At 40.1% G+C, this 16,782-nt stretch overlaps 1 protein-coding gene across 2 annotated transcripts in view; it reads right to left on the bottom strand.

The window, feature by feature from the left end:
- SLC25A36 (solute carrier family 25 member 36) overlaps positions 1 to 10,751 on the bottom strand; it is a 37,269-nt gene extending 26,518 nt beyond the window's left edge. For both annotated transcript variants that reach the window (XM_039248545.1, XM_039248546.1), the window contains exon 1: positions 10,474 to 10,751. In XM_039248545.1, the coding sequence (XP_039104476.1) occupies positions 10,474 to 10,514 (41 nt within the window). In that variant the 5' untranslated portion in view covers positions 10,515 to 10,751. The remainder of the gene's footprint in view (positions 1 to 10,473) is intronic.
- Positions 10,752 to 16,782: the final 6,031 nt, after the last annotated feature.

Genomic DNA, 16,782 nt, shown 5'->3' with positions numbered 1-16,782 from the left:
TTGGATAAAAGAAATGTTCTATAGCTTGATTATAGTAGTAGTTACAGTACCTTATATAATTGCTAAAACTCACTGAATTATACAATTAACAAAGGGTGAGTTGTATTATATGTACCTTGGTAAATCGGATGAAAAAACTGAGTATGTGAAAACTAGTAAAAAAATGTTAATGAACTATTATATGAAAAATGTTAATAGTTATATGAACTACCTGAAATTGAATATAATTACATTATGTTAAAATCTTAATCACAATGAACTTAATGTTTCCTAAAAATTCCACTTATAGCTTTAAATAGGAAATTAAAAAAATTAAACTCCAAAAAAGAAAAGATCAAAACCATAATTATATTGTCAGAAATCAACATATCAACTAGATAAATAATAGGGCTGTAAGAGATCTGAAACAAAATTAACTAGCTCAAGGAAGACTCTATTCTCAATAAACAAGGAACAGATATTATTTTTAAAAAGCTAGAAATAGGCTTAAAACCTCATTACAGTTGACTCTTAAAATACCATGTGGGTTAGGGGCATCAATTCCCCCCACCTCATGCAGTCAAATATCCACACATAACTTTTGACTCCCCAAAAACTTAACTACTAAATAACCTACTGTTGACTGGAAGCCTAAATAGCATAAAGTTGGTTAATACATATTTTGTATACGTGTCATATACTGTATTCTTACAATAAAACTAAAGAAAATGTTATTAAGAAAATCATAAGAAAAATACATTTGCAGTACTGTACTGTATTCATCCCCCCAAAAATCTGCTTGTAAGTGGACCCTATGCAGTTCATATCCATGTTGGTCAAAGGTCAACTTTATATAAAAGACCAGAAGCAAAATCTTAAACAGAAGCCACAAGTTTGGTTCTGTTCACTGTTGAGGGCTAAGTGGCAAGAAATGTGAATTATCACAGTACAGGCTGTAGTATATGTTGCAGAACTGAAAACAGCCTATGTGGTAAAAACACATTGTATTCACACTACAATAGTGGTTTACTTACAGCAAATTATAGCTGTTTTTAATGTGAAGTTACCTGGCTTTTTTAACTACTTAGTATATTTACTTTGTGTATTTATTGAACATAAAAACCAAATAGGCCCAAAATTTTAATAACCATGCCTATTTGTTTTGGTTTTATATTCTGTAAAATATTAAAAAAATGTATTGTTGGGTTTCCCAATGAACATGAATTACTTCTATAACTAAAATAAATAAATATAGTTGCACCTAGCTGGCTCAGTCGGTGGAGCGTGCTACTCTTGATCTTGAGGCTATGGGTTCAAGCCCCACATTGAGTGTAAAGATGACTTCGAAATAGAATATTAAAAAATTAAAATAAATAAATAAAAACAAAAAGCCAAGGTAGCACATAGGCCACGATTCCTGCCCTACTCCCAGTTCCAAGAAAATAAACCTATTATACAAAGAAAACAACCTACTGGGGGAAAACAGTCTTCTTGTAAAGATGATACATGATATAACCCATGTATAGTATTTTATGACATAGCACATAGAAAATACTTAAAAATTATTACCTTCTGAAGTTATCATCATCTATTACCAATAGCAATACCTAATATACTATAACTATTACAACTACTTTAAGGCCATACCACAGACAAGATATATATATTATGATTCCTAAAAACATAATTCAACAAGTAATGAGGATCTAAATTGTACACAGGTGGGGGGTGATGTAAGTAGGTGTTCAAACAAGCACTTAGGCTGTTCTGAAGCAGTTTTATGGTACAAAATGCAGTAAGTATGCAAGCACAGGGGTGACACTCCAGTATCTCTCATGCTGCTTTTATTTTAAAGTCATTTAAAATTATTATGCAAGTTGAAATCATTAAAACTGATGCAGAGAAAAAAAGTACTGGAGTCAATAAATATTTAAAATCTCTACTTTAAGAAAACAGGGATTAACTACAGACTATTTCTAGTCCATGTCAAATATCTCAACTGTGTAAAGAAACATACCACATGGACAGAGAACCATTAAAGAAATGAACAAAAAGCACATGTACCCCAATGTTCATAGCAGCACTCTCAACAATAGCTAAAACATGGAAAGAGCCTAAGTGTCCATCAAGGGACAAATGGATCAAGAAGATGTGATTTATCTATACCATGGAATACTACATGGCAATGAGAAACAATGAAATGTGGCCATGTGTAGCAACATGGATGGACCTTGAGGGTGTTAGGCTAAGCGAAATAAGTCAGGCAGAGAAGGACAAATATCATATGTTTGCATGTATAGGAGGATTAGGAGGAACTTAACTGAGGAACAAGGGGGAGAAGAAGGGGGGAAATGGTGGGGGAAAGGGAGAGAGGCAAACCATGAGAGACTCTTGAATGCGGACAAAAACTGAGGACTGATGGATGTGGGGGGGAGGGAGGATGGGCACTGAGGAGGGCACTTGTGGGGATGAGCACTGGGTGTTATGTGGAAAACTAATTTGACAATAAACTATTTGTAAAAACAAAAAAAAAAGAAATGAACAAAATGTAAGATTTCAAGCAATGAAGCAAAAAGGAAGGGGTAACTGACTTAACAAAGAGAAAAAAAGGCTTGCAGGCGGAAACACTAAAGGAAAGCAACAAGGAAAGCAACGGTTTTGCCCTGCAGAATCTGAAACACCTAAAGATTAAGGGCATGAGTAGTCAAGATGGAGTAAAGCAAAGAACTGGAAATAGAAGGGCTGGCTGATAGGCTATATAGTGAAGGTGGGATACTGGGTGGGACCTACCCCTCCCCACCCCCCCACCCCCCACACACACAATGAGTAAAACTATGCTCCCGTGTAGAAGCTTAAATCTCCAAAGAACATGAATTTAGGAATCTCTGAGGCCAGGGTGGCTGAGTGACTCAGTCAGTTAAGAGTCCAACTCTTAGTTTTGGCTCAAGTCATGATCTCGAGGTTCATGGACTAGAGTCCCAGGTTCAGCGTGAGATGACAGTGTGGATCCTGTTAGAGATTCTCTCTTTCCCTCTCTTACTGCCCCTTCCCTGCTGACAGTCTCTGTCTCTGTCTCTGTCTCTCTCTCACTCTCTCCCTCTCAAAATAAATAATAAACTTAAAAAAAAGTTTAAAAGAATCTCTGAGGTCAGGTTTCACAGGTAGAATCAATAGATACTAGAAAACCCTACACCAAGTTGCACTACTATATCTTTTAAAATATTGGAACAAAAGGGCGCCTGGGTGGCTCAGTAAGTTAAGCGTCTAACTTCAGTTCAGGTCACGATCTCACAATTAGTGAGTTCGAGCCCTGCGTTGGGCTCTGTGCTGACAGCTTGGACACTGCTTGGGATTCTGTCTCTCTCTCTGCCCCTTCCTCACTTGCTCTCTATGTCTCTCAAAATAAAACAAATAAATAAACTTAAAAAGAACAAAAAAATAAGGTGCAAAAACAAAGATCTCATCAACTTCCACAAAGAATAAAAGGTCACATACATTTAAAAAAATGGCATCAGAATTCCCAACTGCAGATTACTTATTCTAAAATTCTGTACCAAACCTAACTGTCAAGCAGAAAGAATACACTTGCATACAAAGAAATATTTAAGAAATTTCCTACCTTGTACCTTTTCTTATACAGCTACTAAAGAATGTGTTCTGTGAGTTAAGGGATTAATCTAAAAAGGAGGGATTATACCTAAGACTAATACAATGTTATATGTCAAATGATATCTCAATAAAATGGGAGCAGGGGGATTGAGTTTAGGAATAGAATGAATAACACAGGAGAGGGAGAAAGGAATCCCAAGAAATGTCAGGATTAGAAAATAACCAGTCCAGAAAGGATTCGGGTAACAGAAAAGTTCAGAGGAATGAAGTGAAGTTCTTCACTGACAGATGAATATATTTGAAGATATGAAACTAAATATTCAAGTACTCACATTACTAAGCACTTTTATTTAAAAAAAAATTAACATTTACTCATTTTTGAGAAAGAGAGTCAGAATGCAAGCGGGGGTGGGGCAGAGAGAGGGAGACACAGAATGCGAAGCAGGCTCCAGGTTCTGAGCTGTCAGCACAGAGCCCAATGCAGGGCTCAAACCCACAAACCATGAGATCATGACCTAAGTCAAAATCAGGCATTTAACCCCACCCAGGTGCCCCAATAAGCATTTTTAAATGTGCACCAATTATTAACTCCAAGGGAGGAAAAATAAAGTTATTCAAGAAAGAAAAGGTCAACAACTGAGCCCTACTGTCTATAATATTTATACTGTCACAATAAAGTAAGCACTCATCACTGATTTACCCAAAAAATTGTGATGTAACTAACTATATAATGAGAGGATGGAAAGATACAGGAATTAGGGAATGGTTTAACTAAATCCTCATCTATCAGAACAGAAAGTATGAAGAAAATTCCACATAGCTAAGACATATACTAAGTTCCCACTAGGAAGGAAATGTGTGTATGGGGTGGGGGGAGAGATGGGGAATGCTGATTAATAAAAATATTAAGGCAGCTTAAAAATATGCATATATTTTTGAAGTAATTTTAGTCAAAACTCCAACAGTATTTGTTTTTTTGAACAGCAGGGTTTTCGTTTTTTTTTTTTTTTACAGCACGTGGCTGATGTTTCTGGGACCCACTCACTGGACAAATGAGTATATGGTGTGCAAGCGTCTTGGACTGAGTACCCTAAAATAAATCTGGAATCTTGACCACTTCTCATCATGTCCATCCTGGCTAAGCAACTGGCCTCTGGTCTAAGTATAATTAGAGTTTAATACATGAACCATGCTCCTGTCTTAGGATATCCATTCTAGCTGTTTCGTCTTCATATTCTTGCCTCAAATATGAGAATGAGTTACTACCTCACCTCTTACCTTTGCTTACTTGTCATTTCTCAGTGATGACCTCTCTGATCACCATAGAAAAAAATCCCTCACACTGGGTGTCTCAGTCGGTTGAGCATCCAACTTCAGCTCAGGTCATGATCTCATGGCTCGGTTCAGGAGTTCGAGCCCTGTACTGGGCTCTCTGAGGTCGGTACAGAACCTGCTTGGGATTCTCTGTACCTCTCTGTCTGTTCCTTCTCTGCTTGTACTCTCTGTCCATCTCTCAAAAATAAACACTTAAAAAAAAAAAAAAAAAAAAGCTCTACACTCACTCTATCCACCTCCCCTGCAATACTCTTTTCTACAGCCAATGCATTCTGTCACTTAACATACTAAATACTCTAAATATTTTACTTTTTTACTTTATCTTCTGTGTTCCCTGATGCTACAATGTTAGCAACAGGAAATCAGCAATTTACATACACTACTATAACCCCAACATCTCTGATAATGCCTGTGACACAGCAAGCACTCATGTTGATTGAGTAAGTGGACACTGTAGCGTTTGATAACTCCGGATTTAAGAGTTAAGAGACCATGTATTTGGCCCAACTTCCTTATTCTTCAGATGAGGAAACAAAAATCCTGCAAGGGAAAATTAGTTGCTTCGCATTCATAGTCAATTAAAGAACAAACCAAATCTCCTGATTCTTAGTCCAGCTCTCTTCCTTTCAAATCTTTGACTTCAATCCACAAGGAATATTTTACATCAAGGTGCAGCATATCCCCAGGCACAAAAATTTTGCAGAATATTTATCTTATTATTTTTAAAATGTTGGTTATAAACCAAATTGATTTAATAATCCACTAATGGGTTGCTATACAATTTGAAGCATGCTGTCTGTACTAAATTACATGCGATTTAACCAGGAAGGATATAAGAAGAATTTTGTTCTTCTGTATTGGTACTATTACATACCTTAAGTAGCTTGGGGGTACAGGTATTTTTTTACACACTGGTCAATTTAGTGCAAGATTAAAGCAGCATGCTAACTTAACAGCTGGAGAGTAGGAATGATGCATACTCACCTTCATAAATAAATGGATGTGAGTACAACTAAGATATATTAAATATATACTATTTTCTCATTTATTAATCTGTAAGATTTGGACAGCACAATTATTTTATTAAGCCAACCAAGTTATAAAACAGTTTAAAAAAAGACTAAAAAAATTAAAAAATATTTTAAAAATATTCTATATAAAAATCATAACATTTAAAATTGTTTTATTCTAGCCTCCCACGAAGAAAGTTTCTTAGCAATGAATACTGATTTAAATAGTTTGCTCACTATTTATAATGAGCAAACTCCTCATGAACATTAATTTGTACAACCAATATAATGTTTAAAAAATTTAGCAAGATAGGGTTACCAGGGTATCTCAGTCAGTAAGCATCCAACTCTTGATTCTGGCTCAGGTCCTGATTACAGTTCCCGAGTTCGAGCCCTGCACCCCCGCATCGGGCTCTGTGCTGACAGTGCAAAGTCTGTTTGGGATTCTCTCTTCTCTCTATCCCTCACCTGCTCACACACATACACTTTCTCTCAAAATAAGCATTTAAAAATTAAGTAAAGAAAAAGTTTGCAAACTAGAAATGTATAACATAGCAAGGCTGGAAAAATCCAAGATCAAGAAGGCGATGCATAAGATCCTGCCATCTAGCTGCAACAACATGGATGAATGTGGAAGACATACTAGGCGAAATCAGCCAGGCACAGAAAGAAAAACACTGCATGATCTCATTTATATGTAAAATCTAAAAAAGTCAAACAACATAGAAGTCAAAAACCATGGAAGGGTGGTTAACAGAGGCAAGACGCTGTGAGAAATGGGAAGGTACTAGTTAAACAGTACAGAACTATAGTTACGTAGGATGAAGAAGTCTAAAGTTCTAATGTACAACATAATGATTAAAACTAATACTACTGTATTGAATACTGGAAATTTGCAAAGAGTAGATTTCAGATGCTCTCACATACAAAAAAATGTTAACTACATCAGATGTTATGTTATAATCATTTCACTATGCATATTTACATCAAATCATCATGTTGTATACACCTTAAATATACACTATTTAAAAAAAAAAAAAGACCATGTGAAGAAGCTCCTTGGTACTGATGGCTAACAATCATCAGTTGGAAGGGTTGATAAGTCATACAGAGGCTTTCTGACATCTTCAAGTCTCTCTGGTTCTACATTCCAAACTTCCTCTCACACTTCCCCTTACCATCCCCACTCCAAGTGCCTTAAAGCAGGCTTTCACTTTCTTTTTGCCTTCCAACTGGTCCTGAGTCCCTCTGATCCAGTGATGTGACCAATGACTTAAGATCACTTGCAAGGTATCACCAACGTAATTTGCTACTACTAGTAATAAACTACTAGACTGGATGCTTTTCTGTTAAAAGAAAAAGTTACAATTCAAAGTCGCTTGCTCATTTGCTTTAACTGCATTGATCAGCAAGGAAAGAATAGCCAAGTTTGATAGTTGGAAGAGCATACAGGTTCATTATTCTACAACATCAAAAAATCTAGAAATGACAGTTTCCAAGGTTTATTCCTCCTTTTGGAGACAATCTCTCAAAGAAAAAAGAAAACTGCCTCTGGTGCTGATACTTTAACAGACAATATATAGTTCTATTAAAGAATTTAAAAATAAATTTCATACTGCTTATATCTTCACATACATACAGTGTTATTGAAAGTACAGCTTAGGGGGCTTGGGCAGTCAGTTAAGCATCCAACTTGGGCTCAGGTCATGATCTCACGGTTGGTGAGTTTGAGAACCACGTCTGGCTCAGATATTGGAGACTGCTTCAGATTCTATGTCTTCCTCTGTCTCTGACCCTCCCCCACTCATGTCTGTTTGTCTCTCTCAAAAATAAACATTAAAAAAATTTTTAAAGTACAGCTTAAATAAATCTTATCTACATCCCTTTCGTAGATTGCCACGAGTTGCTTCTGTAACTTCACTGATGTAACCAATGACCTTATAAACTCTGAATATGAACTCTGGCAAATACAGTTGAGACCAAAGAGTGCCCTAAAGAAAGCATAAGTTACATATAGGAGTATGTCACTCAGACCCAAGGTCCAGCATTGGTCTGTTGCAAATGTTTCTGATTTAATAACATAACTACTAGTTATTAAATAAATTTAATAACATAGCTACTAGACTATTAGAAATCTCTCTGAAATCCTGATAAACTCTTACTTGAATATAATTATAATTATCAGGAAATGATCCAAATGCCCCATACTCAGACAATTTTTGCCTAAGGTTAAATGCCATTGTGAAAGATTATTTAGTTTCTAGTTTTCTATGAAGAACGTCCTGAAAACAATGTCTAAGTAAGCAACTTTAATATTCAAAAAAAAATTCAACATCTCCAATCCAAATGAGAACAATGTGACCAACACAACCCAGTGTGCACTTCCACAATGCTTAGCATACAACTTCCAGGATATTCCTCAAAATTGACTTTATATAATATAGAGACGGAAGGATCTGTTAGAGATTATTTTTCTCTCATTTTACATGAATGGAAAACTATCTGACCTTGGGAAAATCAATACACCTCAGTATTTTTCCACATTTTTAAGTGGCTGAGCCAAATAATCTCGACCATCCTTCCTAGTTCTGCTGTTTCTCAAAGTGATGGGGGGGGGGGGGCGGGGAAGATAAACAAGGCTTTACTGCAACAAAGTATGCAACCACATATAAATGTAAAATCAAGAGATGCAAAGAAAGGGAATTTACAAGGCTGATCACCTATGTTGTTGTATCAGGCCCTACATTCCAGCACCTCCTAATTCTCCAAGTAACCTGTAAATGCGGGTTCTTTGGGGGAGGGGAGGCTCCTAAATCTTATTGGTTTTTAGATGCTGCAAACACTCTCCATTCCTGCTGTTAAGGAAAAATCTAACAAGGAGAGCCTTTACACGTATTAATGACAAAAAAGTGACTGATGACCTTAATTCAAACTGGGAAGTCAATGCAATCAAGCTAACACTTCAAGTTAGCGTGCCCCACTTTTAACAAAACTTGATATATGAATCTTGAATGCAGAGTAATAGAAATGATAGGACCTAGGAAGGGCCTCAGAGATCATATAGTATACCTTCCTCACTTTACAAATGAAGCAATTAAAACAAAAGGTCTTGTTCATTTTTCATTCAAAATAGCAGCCAGAAGTGATGCCCGGTCTCCTAACTTTTAGATGTTACCTTGCGATAGAATTACAGAAGGAAGCCCAATTATTTGCATAACAAGACACCTTTACAAGAACACCTACATAGCTAATGTCTTTTTAAAAGAAAAATGATTTCATTTGCCAAGATTATTGTTTAACATATTAGAAATATGGATCATTGGTAAAATTATCTATCAGAAAGGTGGAGAGTACATCACCTAAACTTGCCCTCATGGATTAAAAGAAAAAAATTTTTTTATGCGAGAACAGTGACTGGTCCATGTTTCCCATACCAAAGGAAAGTATTACCATCATTGGCAATAAAGTCTTAAAGTGGTCGATTTTAAAGCAAACTGTACGCTTTAAAAGGATGAGACTTTACATAGTCATGTAGACAGAAAAGAGCCTCAGCAGAATTCATCAAAGCCATTTTTTTTATTAACATGATCCTACGGATAAGAAACTCTTAAACTTAAAAATTCTAGGATGCTCCCAAATAATTTGGAAGGAATAAACCTAAAAAAGAGAGTAAACTGGCTCAACAAAATATCTGCAGGCTTTAGGGTGGCGATCAGGGAACTGAGACTTAAGGCTTAGCCCTAATCTCATACACAGTAACTATGGCCAAAGCATCTGACCTCTCCCTACCCCCGACTTTCCCCTTTAAGCCGACGAAATGCACCGGGCGTGCAAGAGGGTTGGTTTTCACGAAAAGAATCTGACCCAAAGGCACTGCCGCTTCGCACCGCATCTCGAAACCTGAAAATTTTCCGAGAGCGATAAAGCTACAGTTCCATCGGGCAAGCGAACACCAAAGCCGCCCCGCGGGTGCCGGAAGCCCCCCGAAGGGCCCACCCCGGCCGAGGGGGCCGGGAAATCGGCTCCCCGAGGTCCGAGGTGCGGCGTGAGCGACGTGAGGAGGCCTCGCAGCACGCGCGGCACCGGGGGGAGGGAGGAGGCGGCCCCGGCGCCCATTTTGTCCTCGGCCTCCGCACCTCCGCCCAGTACCCCCCCAGGCCTAGGAACGTTTTTGAGGCCTGCAGCCACGCTGCTCCCCGCGGCCCCGCATCTCAGACACCCGCTAGGCCGCGGTGCGTGGCCCTGGCCCGCGGAGTCCTCCAGCCCCGCCCGCCGCCCCTCAAGCTCGCGGATCCTGCTCCAGCCTCGCCGCGGCTCCGCGGGCCCACGGCCTCGAGCCCCGCCCCGGCTTCAACCCCCAACCCTCCCGGCCTCGGCCCCCTCAGCAACCGTGGCTCAAGGCCCTCACCCCTCCCCGCCCGGGCCTCACCCTCTTGGCCCCGCTGGCTGGAGCCCCCTCACCCCTCTCGCCCGCGTGTCAGGCCACGGCCTTCAGACCAACACCCTCAGCCCCAGCCCGCACTCCCAGAGTGGACCGTACCCCCCGGCAAACAGATGCACAAGCGTGTCCCTCTGGCTCATTCTCTCTCCCGCATGTCCTCCGGGCGCTGAGGCGGGACGCGGATCCAGCCACCCGCGAAGGCCGGCAGCTTTAGTCCCGGGCTAACACTGCACAGTGCCCCAGGGACGGCACGGGGCCGCTAGCGGAGACGCGGCTGCACAAGGCAACCGGCGCGGCCCTCCCCGCGGCGCTACAGCCGCACCGCCTCCCGCTCCAGCTGGGCGCTCTCCACCAGAGCCGGAGAGCGGCGCGGCGGCGGCGGCGGCGGGGCGAGGCTGCGCGCCGAGGCTCTGATATTCTGATGACCCCCTGACATAAACAGAAGCTCCCATTGGTCTGCGCCGCGTGACGTCATCTGGCCGGCACGCCGGTTTCACGTGATCGCCAAGGTTGGTTTTGTTTTTTTTTTTTTCATCTTCTTTGAAGGGCCTCGAGGCGGGGCAGAGAGCGTGTACCGAGGGTAGTAGGTCACCGTGCTTTCGCACGTAATCCAGGGGCTCGGAGGCTCCACCAGATGCCGCCTGGGCCCGCCAGGAGGCGGGCTGATGGGACCCCCACTCCGGCCCCGACCACGCGAAAAACTGCCTAGATTCCCGGTTCACCCCCGTGTCCGTCTCTGACTTTTTTTTTTTTTTTTAAGACTATTTCTTTCTTAAATAGCAGTTTTAGGTTTACAACACAATCGGGAAGGAAGTACAGAAATTTTCCATTCACCCCTTGTTTGATTCGCTTTTTGAAAGTTGGATTTATGGCATTTTCTCTTCCTGGTATCTACCTCAGTGCATAGGAAAGGCTTTTACAGGGGTACAGTGTTTACAAATAATGCTTGTAACAGAAAATTAGGATCTGTAGGGAAGGGAAAAATAAATTATGAAACATTCCTACTGTGGAATATGCAGTTGTAACAAGGAGTAAGAGAGATCCCTAGGAAAAAATAAACTCCAAGGCGTAGTAGCTTAACAGGCAAATAGAATAGAACCAAGGTTTATTTTAGAAAGAATAAAGAAAATTATCACTAACATGTACATCTTAAAGACTTAGAGAAAGAAAATGTGTTCTTTCTCTAGAACACAGCAATTAAATATTTTTCATTTTTGTTAATAGCTAATTATTTCTAAGGTGCACAAAGGTACGAAAAATAATGCAAAATCTGTACTCATCACCCACGTGGTACAAATAATATTTTCCACAGCTTTGTTGGGAAATTTCCATTCTACTTGCAGGGCCCTCACCTTTCCCAGCCATGTGGGATTATCCAGGGCCCATCTTTCGTTCCATGGCCACTTTCTTCATGACGTCTTCCTTGATTGCCTCAGCTCTCTATGCTCTTTATGTGTTCCTACATTCCTACGAAATGTGCAGACTGCACGTCACTGGTAAATATCACAGTTAATACTCCTCTGTAAAATGGACAGAAGAGTGTCCTACCTTACAAAGAAGTTGTGAAGACTAAATACATTAAAATATGTAAAACATCTACAGCAGTGCTGTATAAGTACTATCTGTAAAACTTAGTATTATTTTATTGTCTTGTATTCTTAATAATGGAAATGGCAGGAGGACTCAGCTGGCTGGCTGAGTAGAGTATGTAACTTTTTTTTTAGAAGATATTAAAAACATTAACTTTATTTTATTTTTGGTAAAATTTATTTTTTTTACTAATCTCTGCACCCAACATGGGGCCTCCCAACTCATAACTGCAAGGCGAAGATTCACATGCTCTTCTGACTGAGGAACCAGGCTCCCTGTGTATATGACTCTTGGTCTCTGGGTGGTAAATTCAAGCCCCATGTTGGGCATAGAGATTACTTGAAAAAATAAAAAAGCTAAAAAAAAAATGGCAGCTGATATTTCTTGAGCACTTACTAATACCCATGCTCTGATCTAAGCACTTTACAGCATTCTCTTATTAAATTCTCACAATTCTCCTGTGGCAAGCAATATTATCACCCCAATTTTTCATGAAAAGCCAGAAATGTAGAATAACTAAGTAACTTACCCAAGATTATCCAGTTAATTGAGAAGGAACTTGGATTTGAATCCAGCAAGATCTGTCCACTTGGTGAAGTAATTGCTGCCCATTAGATGGGAGACATTTTGGGGGGAAAAACCCCAGAAAAGTAGAAATAAAAATTGGCACCCAGCCACACTTCCCCAAAACTGTTTCATTAACATTTGGGGACCATCTCTTTCTTTTTATAGTAGTTCTTTTTATTTTCTTTTTTTTTAACTTTATTTATTTTGAGAGAGAGAGAGAGAGCACACACTGACAGAGCACTGTTGGGCTGCACTGTCAGCACAGAACCCATCAGGAGGCTTGAGCTTATGAACCTCGAACCTCGAGATGGTGACCTGAGCAAAAATCAAGAGAAGGATACTTAACTGACTGAGCCACCCAGACGCCCTGACAGCAGTTTTATTGGAGTATAATTTACATGCCATAAACTTCACCTATTTAAAGTATATAATTTAGTGGTTTTTTAATATATTCTCATAGTCGTACAATCATCACCACTATCTAATTCTAGAACATTGTCCTCACCCTAAAGGAAACCCTACACATGTTAGCAGTCACTTCCATTCTCCTCAATCTTATCCTGCAGCAACCACTAATCTACTTTCCATATTTCTGGTTTTACCAAATCTGGACTTTTCATATAAATAGAATCATACAATATGTGGCCTTTTTTGTCTGTTTTCTTTCACTAAGCATAATGTTTTCAAGGTTCATTTGCGTTGTAGCACATATCACTTTTTCATTCCCTTTTACAACTGAACAATATTCCATTGTATGGATATACCACATTTTGTTTATCCATTCTCAGCTGATTGGCTATTTGGATTATTTCCACGTTTTGGCTATCATGAATAATGCTGCCATGAATGTTTGCATATAAGGTTTAGCACGGACATACATTTTTTTGAGTGTTTTTGGTTTTTTGAGAGAGAGAGAGAGAGAGAGAGCGTGAGCACAAGCGGGGAAGGGGCAGAGAAAGAGGGACAAAGAAACCCAAGCAGTCTCCAGGCTCTGAGCTCTCAGCACTGAGCCCAATGAGGGGCTCAAACTCACAAACTGTGAGATCACGACCTGAGCTGAAGTCAGGCGCTTAACCAACTGAGCCACCAGGTGCACCCAGAAACACATTTTTAATTCTCTTGGGAATAGAATTGCTGGATCTTAGGATAACTCTATGTTTAAACCTTTGAATACCTGCCAGACTTTTTTTCAAAGTGACTGCACCATTATAGATGTATTTCTAGCTCCCTGTTTTTTATATAGTGAGTGTCACAGTAATTACATTTAATGAATCTTCTAAAACCAGTGAGGAGGGAGCCAGAGCTCTTCTGTGTTATTTTATTTCCTTTATGAGCAATAACAGTTCATATGTGACCCTTTCCTTTTGAACTTCCTTCAGACGCCATCGTGGAAGGAGACTCTGCCCCCTGCACATTCTGGCTGGAAGACATGGGGACCGCCCACTTGCATATGGTTGCAGAGGTTGCATCATTCTTGTGGGGATGCGGGGTTGAGTTGGCTGCCATGCTTGAAGTTTCACAGCAGTGCCATCTGCCTGCTCTTTTATAACCATACGTCATCACTCCTGTTGACTAGAACATGCCTTCAAGTGATTGATTCCTTCAAGACCAGCACAAAGAGAAGGTTTCTTGAGCTTCCAGGTACTTTTCCAGGAGAATGTTAAGGCCGGGTGAGTGGGGCAAAGTTCATTGCCCCCAACCTCCCTATTACTTCCCAGGGGACTTATGGGAGTTGTAGTTTTTTAAATTGAATCTAGAAAGAGAAACTGGTGGGGAAGGGGTGGGCTCAACAGGATACTTATCTCAAAACAAACTAATAAACTTACTGTAAAGTAGAGGGCACTGCTACTCTATTTCCTGATTGTTACTGACTTCAATTTTTTTTTTAACATTTATTCATTTTTAATAGAGAGACTATTAAACAGAGTACTAGCAGGGGAGGGGCAGAAAGAGAGGAAGACACAGAATCCAGAGCAGATTCCAGGCTCTGAGCTGTCAGCACAGAGCCTGATGCGGAACTCGAAATCATGAACCACGAGATCATGACTTGAGCCAAAGTCAAACACTTAACTGACTGAGCCACCCAGATGCCCCCTGACCTTGAATTTTAATTGTTAATGGGCTAAAGAAAAGTCCTTAGTAGCTATTTGTGTGAGCGTGGAGGAGCATAGATGAGACACCGATGCTACCCTCCCCCATCACCACACACACTTAGATTTTATTGGTCTTGTAGGTACAGAAAATTTGTATGAGTTTCAAGCCTTGCATTGGCAACATCAGTTTTTTGTGTTTTTTTTTTTAAGTTTTGCTTATTTAAGCAATCTCTACACCCCACCTGGGGTTCAAACTCAAGTACCCAAGATCAAGAGTCATGTGTTCTTCCAACTGAGCCAGCCAAGGGACTGGGCAGCATTAGTTTTAAATGGTTAGATAGTATGTTCTTTTAAATAAACTCTACCCCCAAAGGGGGCTTTAACTCACACCCCCAGAAGGTGCATGCTCTACTGACTGAGCCAGACAGGTGCCCAAGGATTTTTTTTTTAATTAATTAATTTATTTATTTTTGAGAAAGAGAGAAAGAGAAAAGAAGAGAGAATCCCAAGAAGGCTCCACACTGTCAGTGCAGAGCCCAGCAGGGCTCAATCTCATGAACTTTGAGATCATGACCTGAGCTGAAATCAAGAGGTGGACACTTAACCGACTGAGTCACCCAGGCGCATTCAGGATTTTTTTCTTTTAATCTCTGTACCTTCTTAGCTATTTTAGTGGGAAATTGGGAGAGATTTTTTTTTACATTCTCTTAGCCAGATAGCATTTTATTTATTTTCCTATTTTGCTTTTAATAAAAAGTAACAAATTCAAACAATATAGAAGTGCATGAAATAGAAATGAAAATCCTCTCCTCAATGTCCCTTCCTAAATCCCATTCCTCAGAAGAAATTATTGTTAGGGGGCACCGGGGTGGCTTAGTCGGTTAAGCGTCCGACTTTCGCTTAGGTCATGATCTCGCGGTTCGTGGGTTCGAGCCCCGCGTCGGGCTCTGTGCTGACTGCCAGCTCAGAGCCTGGAGCCTGTTTCAGTCTGTGACTCCCTGTCTCTCTGACCCTCCCCTGCTCACGCTGTCTCTCTCTCTCTTTCCTAGAAATAAATAAAAATATTAAAAAAAAAAAAAGAGGAAGAAATTATTGTTAGGAGCTGAGAGAGTGCCCTTCTGAGTACTCTATACCATGATAGCAATCATTTCAGAAGAGCTGAACTCTACAGCCCTCGTCCTATGCAGGGCATTGTTGTAAGATCTTCACATGTACTTAAATTCATTCTCTCTAGAACCTATCGAGGGATGTTCTACAGATGAGGAATGTGAGATACAGAAAGGTTAGAGGTTTTGTCAAGGTGACTCAACTAGCAAGTAGCTGAGCTGGGATGAAAATCTAGGTAGTCTGACTCCAGAGTCTGTAAGTGCATCCTCTGTTCTACACTATCTCAATTGTTTTTTGGTTGATTGAGAACATTGGCTATAATTGCTACAAAAGGGCAGGGGGTGGGGAACTTTCGGAGGAATTTATGAAGAGGTGGTGCCCACAGGACAACTGTGCTCTTACATCTGAGCCCCAGATGGAGAGTCATGAGGGCAGTTGCCCCTCATGCAGGTTTGATCTCCCACTGAGCACTACTTCCATCACCCGCTCTGTGTAACACTTACATTCAGAGATAAAAGATCCTTCTTAGATACACAGATGAAAGCACAGCTAGTGTTGGAGACAGATAAGGAGGTTAGAGAAAAGGATTTTACCCAGAATAGATCAACAGTTGGCTTGTAGAAAACATTCCCTTAGGTTCCAATTCAGGAACGTGTACTGGGAGGCTTGGAAAAAACAAACAAACCAAAATCCCATTTTTCCTACCTTCCAAGACAAAGGTACTAGAAAGGTGAGGAGAACTTGCAAAGAAATGTATAGATTTTGTTGAGATAAGGGCAAACACTTTTTTAAATTGTGTCTGGACAATGCCTGGGAATTTAACAATTTGTGGTAATACAGAAGAAGTACCCTACTTCCCACTGAAGAATCCATCTAAGGGCCTTACCAGGGGTCCCTGCTTTGAAATCCAACTTTCCTGTTGGCATTTGGATCTTACTTTTTGTGGGAGGGAAGGGCTCTTGCTTTCAACATTAATTCTTTGTTTTTATTACAAAGTAATGAAGGCAAACAACTCAATTCAAAAAATGAGTAAAGGACTTGAATAGACATT

Source organism: Hyaena hyaena, unplaced genomic scaffold (assembly GCF_003009895.1).
Source record: "Hyaena hyaena isolate Hyena2069 unplaced genomic scaffold, ASM300989v1 scaffold_311, whole genome shotgun sequence".
Taxonomy (NCBI): domain Eukaryota; kingdom Metazoa; phylum Chordata; class Mammalia; order Carnivora; family Hyaenidae; genus Hyaena; species Hyaena hyaena.
The sequence above is the reverse complement of the archived record's forward strand: the minus strand, read 5'-3'. Positions and strand labels throughout refer to the sequence as shown.